Source organism: Ixodes scapularis, unplaced genomic scaffold, assembly GCF_016920785.2.
Source record: "Ixodes scapularis isolate PalLabHiFi unplaced genomic scaffold, ASM1692078v2 PGA_scaffold7__128_contigs__length_106722199, whole genome shotgun sequence".
Classification (NCBI taxonomy): domain Eukaryota; kingdom Metazoa; phylum Arthropoda; class Arachnida; order Ixodida; family Ixodidae; genus Ixodes; species Ixodes scapularis.
Window position 1 is genome coordinate 96,108,220 of NW_024609882.1, and position 6,084 is coordinate 96,114,303.

Genomic DNA, 6,084 nt, shown 5'->3' on the forward strand with positions numbered 1-6,084 from the left:
GCAGCAGTCGTTGTATGGCCCTGCCCTGTCTAGTGCGTTGCAGTGAGACGAGGTGCAGTTCGTGCTGGTCCTTGGCTAAGTCCTGTAGTTTGGGGAGGGGAACGCACCTGTGCAGCTCCTCCAGTTTGGTGTGTCTCGGTAAGCCCGCAATAGTTTTTCGGGCGTCATTCTGCCATCTTCCAATTGCTCGCCAGTGACTCTTATTCAACTTGTAGTAGTTTGCGCCGTAAAGCACCTTGGAAGCTAGCACGGCCCGTATCAGGGTCTTGGCCACCTCCTCGCTCGCATCACCGGTCTTTTGGGCGATGCGGCGGACCAGTGCTGTGCCCTGTTTCCAAATCTTGGCCATCCTGGTTAGCCATTCTTTGGGGGACTTTCGTTGGTTGAAGAACACTCCCAGGATCTTGTGTGTCTCAGCTTGGGCGATGGGGAGACCACCGAAGGTCAAGTCGTGAGTTGGGTGGCCTTTGCGGGCCAATATCATGTATCTGGTTTTGTCTGGTGACGGGGAGAGTCCGGTCTCTTCGAGGAATGCTTCAATGATGTCCAGTCCTTTCTGAAGGGTCTGCTCCCTCCTCGCCGGGTTCCCACTTGTCGTCCAGATGGTGATATCGTCTGCGTATATGGTGAACTTCAAGGTGGAAATCTTGTTCAAGCGCCACGCCAGCGGGGCCATTGTCAGGTTAAACAGGATTGGGGAGATCACCGCGCCCTGGGACACACCAATATCGTTGTTCCTTAGAGGTCCGCATATGTCACCAGTCTTGATGGAGTACTTCCTTTGTTTTAGAAACCCCTTCACAAAGTTGAGGGGCTTGTGGGTGATGCCACCTTCTCGGAGTGCCTTTACGATCGCTTCGTGGGGTAGCAAGTCGAATGCCTTACAGATGTCGACCGCGACTAGCGAGCAGGTGCCTCCCTTGCGGTAGACGTCTGTAGACAGAAGTAGGAGGCTGTCTTTCGTACCCAAATGTTGTCGGAAGCCCGTTTGTGCCGCGTGGAAGAGCTTGCGGTCCTCGGCGATCCAGGTGATGCGGGCTAGGACGATCCTCTCAAACAGCTGGCACATTACCGAGGTCAGGGATATAGGCCGGGTATTCTTCGGTGTGTTCGGGGGTTTACCCGCTTTCGGGATTGGGGTGACCCATGACTCGTGCCATTCGTCCGGGAAGGTGTCGGTTTCCCACATGTGGTTGAACCAGCGAAGGACTTGCTGCTTTCCTTCTTCGGGTAGGTTTCGCAGCATGCTCGCGGTGATGCCGTCTGGGCCGGGAGCAGACTTTATTCTCCCTTGGTCAATAGCGGTCTCGAGCTCCCATCGGGTGATCGGGGTGTTCCACGGAGGGGGGCCTTTCGGTGCTTGTTCTAGAGCGTAGATTGCTGCATTCGGGGTCGTCGAGGGTTGGGGAAGAAGGCTTTTCCCATTTCTTCAAGTACGTCCTCGAGGGGCTTGTCCAGGGCTAGGGCCATGTTTTCTATCGTGTTGCGGACCTTGGTGATACCGAGCATGCCTCGGAAGGTGCGCCATAGCTTGCGTATCGACGTACGCTGGTCAAAGGAAGCGCAATGGTCGAGCCACTCGTTGACTCTGAGCTTTCGTGCATATTCTTCTGCTTCGGCGGTGATTCTGTTCACTTCCTTCAGTGTGTTCCGGTCTTTGGTTTTCCTGCACCCCGTGAGTTTGCGCGAGCGGTGGTCCCACAGGGATAGGAGGTGGGTGTCCGGTGTGGGGCAGTCCTAGTTCACCTCCTTCTTGGTCGAGGCTTCCCTCGTGGAGGCTACTAGCAAGGCGCAGATTTTTGTCGACATGTCGTTTTCGTCAATTTGGGCGCGTAAAAGGGCTCTGAATTTGTCCCAGAGGACTGTGACCACAGTTTTCTTGGCCTTGGCCCTGTTCTTGATACGGATTGATATTTCTATGGGGTAGAGGTCGCTGCCCCACGCGTCGGGGAACACCGACCACTCTATCCCCTCGATTCTTGAGTCCACTAAGGTTAGGTCGGGGTTGGTGTCCTGCTGGTTGGCCGAGGTGCCTACTCTCGTCTTTTCATGCGTGTCGTTCGCCAGCTCGAGACCCGCCTTCTCGTAAGCTTCCAGTAATCTGGCTCCTCTCTGGTCATCGTCGTCATAGCTCCACTCCCGGTGGTGCGCATTAAAATCGCCACCTATGACCATCCTATCGTCTGGGTAGACCGTTCGTAACTCTTCTATCCAACTGAAGTTGGGGTCTTCGGCGGTAGGGCGGACGTACGCCGACACGAGGATGGGCTTATGGTTGTCTATGAGTGTGCGCACCGCAGTGACTTCCTGGTCTGGTGTGCACCATTTCTGCGTATCAATATGGGCATGTGGTACGGTCCCCTTGAGGTAGACGGTGGCCAGTCCTCGTGCTTCAGGGGGGCCGGTCTTTGTATATTTCCGTTCGATCGCAGGGTTGTGGAAGTAGTTGTATGCGGAGAGTCTGGGATCCTTCACGTTGGTTTCTTGCATCAAGATCGCGTCGTACGAGTGTCGGTGTTGCGCCAGTCGAAGCTGGAATTCGCTTTTGCGTTTGGTTAGGCTTCTGCAGTTCCATTGTAGGATCCGAAGTTGTGTCGGTACCAGGGGTGAGGCTAGTGACGGTGTGAATTGCCCGGGGTCTTGAGCTTGCTGGTTATGAGGATTGCTGGTGTGACTGCTGCGTGGATCCCCCTTGTTCCGCGGCTTATTGTCCAGAAACATTAACGGTGAGGATGGGCTGACGTAGTTGGAACTGCGGCGGTGCCGGCGGGGTGGGGGCAAGGGTTGAGTGTTGGAGCTCGGCTATGAGTTGATTGAAGTGGGCCTGCATTTGCTGCTGCATTTGCTGCTGGAGTTGTACAGAGCGCGACACTGTTAGCGCGAACAAGCGATCGCCGGTTTTTCCAGTTTTTCTCTTCGAAACCAAGGGATGTAATCCAAGTTATTATTGCTAAGGAAAGAGCTCATTTAGCTCTATAATGTAAGCAATAAAATTTCGTGCTCGCTAATACTATTTAGATGTAAAATGCGAAAATGCGCCAATGTCGTGTTCGCGCTAACAGTGTCGCAATGTGTACTTGCATTTGTTGCAGCCAGACTTGCATTTGGGACTTGAGGTCATCCTGAGATGGTGGAGGCTGGGATTGCTGCTGTTGTGGTTGCTGGTTGCTTGCTGGAGGGGGTGCGGGGTGGTTTGCCCGTGATTGCGGCGTGTCTCGCAGAGGTGGTTGCGGGCTTGGGTGAGCTTGCGGCTGGCTCGACACTTGATGCTGGGGGCCCGGCTGGAAATTGACTTCCAGTTCTTCTATCTTTTTTTGTAGGGTAGCCATTTTTCGTCGGCGGTCGGCAGCTATGCGTGCGTGCTCTGCTTCCTCCTCCTTATACCGCTTTAAGAGGGCTGTAGTTGGTGGGTTCGAAACGTTTCCAAAGAAGGTGTCGCGATAGGATACGGGGCGGCGCTGCTTGTTTTCTCGATCGAAACATCGCGTGCGTCGACAACAACGTTCGCTATACGTCTATTTGCTACTTCTCTCCTTCCTTAATGCCATGACGATAAGTTGATTTGGTGAAATCCAGCTTGTAAGATGCTAATTATTTAAAAAAGAAATATATATATATATATATATATATATATATATATATATATATATATATATATATATATATATATATAAGAGAAATTGTAGACCAAAAAGGAGAAAAAGATTGACTGGCCTTCAGCCCAATCGGCAACCATTGAATAAACAGTTTTCATGCAATGAGAACCGCTACGCATAATTTAACTGCCATGTGGAAACCTTTCAATATTCATTATGGCGAGTCAAGTAAACCGTGTAAAATGTTTGCTAATGCAGCTATCTCGTCTAAAGATAAGGCACTCAGCTGATTTTTGTTTTTACAAAAGTAAACAGTTTTATGTGAATTTCGCAGTTAAACGAAAGCCGCTAATCCTTTTAAAAACAAAAATCAAACGCCTCATGCACCGGGCAAGCCGGTGCGTCCGTGCTATGTGAAGTTAATAATAGTATTAATTTGCAGCAATGTAACTTTGGTCCGCGTTCTGAACTGTGAAAAAAGAAATAAACAATTAGATTTTGGAGAAAACCGTTTTTGCAACTCAGTACGCTCAAGCCGCAGCTCGATATTTTTGGATCAAACACGAATTTATCTCCTTTCTCCTTTTCTTGCGAACGTCATTTTGGGGAGTAAAACAGGTTAAAGAGCTTTGTAGTAGATATTTTCTCAAATTACCCCAACACCTACGACAACGCTATGAATGTGGGTACGACTCCCGCACTCGCTCGTCTTATTTGAATAGGAGAATCAGTTTTAGGTTATCTTTAGAAAAGCGTTTATGGAATGTCATAAGCCGCATTTATGTAAGACGCGAGTAGCGGTCAAAGTTACTGACAAGAAAGGTAGTGATAACTTAAATATAATAAAGGAACGTCTCAACAACCAAGTGAGCCAACATCGAGGTGCATTGAATTAAGACCTATAAACCCAGAACGACTAGAAATATTTAAACACAAAATATTTGTTCAAGAGGCAGTAGCGAACAATGTACATGATTCAACCTTGAATTTGCAAATCTTAAACATAATTTCTCTCTCTCTCTCTTTATATATATACATATAGAAAGGTGGAAAGAGAGAGATAGATGGAAGACATGATTTGAAATTATATTTGTTTTTAGATATATGTACAGGAGTAATATTCCACGCGTTCTGTCACTGGTCCACGAGAGGAGACGGGAATGGGAGGCATTTTGAGATGTATACATGCTTAAAAGAAGTATTTCTTGACTGTGGAGCTTTATAAAATATATCTTTGGTTCTGTACATACTTCATTAGTGACGAATTTACGCGCCGCTTTTAAAAATACGGGTATAATTCGTTTCACTCAGTTTTCGAGCCTCGAGCTTTCGAGCCTCGAGCTTTCGAGCATTTATTTGCGAGGAAATTGTATGCCCATCAACTGAGAAGGATTCCGGGCCACGGGTGTTTTGCGTATCAGTGTTTAACAACTGACTCCTAAAACTTTGTAAGGGCAGACACGAACGGTGTGTGCCAGAAGGCATCTCTAAAATGAAACTGCTACTAAGGCGATTCACTTTTCGCCTTCGACATGCAGGCAAAAACCGCGTGATTAGAACACTGAGAGCAGCACGAGATCGCTGTGGTGGCTCCCACCCTTCAAAGCTGTTTTGTTGGACGAAAACCATATTGACGTGTTGAATAGAATTCGAAAGACTTAGTTCCCTTAAAATGTACAACAGATGAGCGTACGTCAAACGTCGGACAGTGCTCGGAAACGGGCTATTTTCCCCAATTTCATTAGTCTTCCTTTTTGACGGGGGTCATCGTGGTACACCACCGGATTTAAGTCTCGAGTGACCGCTCTTGAAGAAAGTTCGAAGTGAACAAGAGCACTCAATTCTCAGCTCACGGCTCTGCAGTATTTTGAGTATAGACATGTACGTTTCATGCGATGTTAGTTTGCCTCTTGCACGGTTGGCGATAATATAGTTCTAGATGTGGTTCACACCTACATGCTGCCGCGGAGCACTCGTTTTTTTTCTAAAATCAAGGGTAAAAAAAGGCATTGCTGGAGTGTCTTGCCGCTTTTTTTTTTTTGCGCAGTCAACTGCGCAGATTGCCACCCAAATGAAGGTATCTACAATCTTGAAGATGCGATAAGCAATCTGCTGGGGTAAACACCACTTTCCTGCCTCCTGTATCGCCCGTTTGATTTCCCGCACGTGACGTACAAAGGGAGGGAAAAGTAGAAATGTCTTAATGTCTCCAGTAGAGAGTCGCTTGCTAGCATTTAAGAGAAGGGCGTAATATGAATGTACATCAACCCATGAAATGTTTTGTATTTTACAAAATATTTTGTCTAGCATATAAAAAATAGGTAGTGATTCTGTCTGTCTATTTCCAGCCAAATCGACAACAATCAGAATAGGCCAAGTTTCTTGAAACGACAAAAACGCCTGCGGAGCACAGTGTGCTATTCTTTATACACGTATTTGCGTTACCGTTTTGGAGGTACCGGAATATTTCAATTATATTTTTGTTATT

General features: G+C 47.9%; 1 protein-coding gene across 1 annotated transcript; it reads right to left on the bottom strand.

Annotated features, from left to right (window-relative positions):
• Positions 1-2,704: 2,704 nt before the first annotated feature.
• LOC120838724 (mediator of RNA polymerase II transcription subunit 15-like) lies at positions 2,705-3,548 on the bottom strand. Its single transcript, XM_040208767.2, has 3 exons — positions 3,527-3,548; positions 3,078-3,397; positions 2,705-2,860 (listed from the first exon to the last, which is right to left on the bottom strand). The coding sequence occupies exons 1-3, from the start codon at positions 3,546-3,548 to the stop codon at positions 2,705-2,707; spliced, it is 498 nt and encodes a 165-aa protein (XP_040064701.2).
• Positions 3,549-6,084: the final 2,536 nt, after the last annotated feature.

What these genes read in the sequence shown, in the direction of transcription:
- LOC120838724 (XM_040208767.2), bottom strand. Translation starts at nt 3,548, where the DNA reads ATGGCATTAAGGAAGGAGAGAA. An exon ending in GGCATTAAGGAAGGAGAGAA is followed by an intron (nt 3,398 to 3,526) that starts GTAGCAAATAGA and finishes CACCAACTACAG; the next exon opens with CCCTCTTAAAGCGGTATAAG. An exon ending in TCTGGCTGCAACAAATGCAA is followed by an intron (nt 2,861 to 3,077) that starts GTACACATTGCG and finishes GTGTCGCGCTCT; the next exon opens with GTACAACTCCAGCAGCAAAT.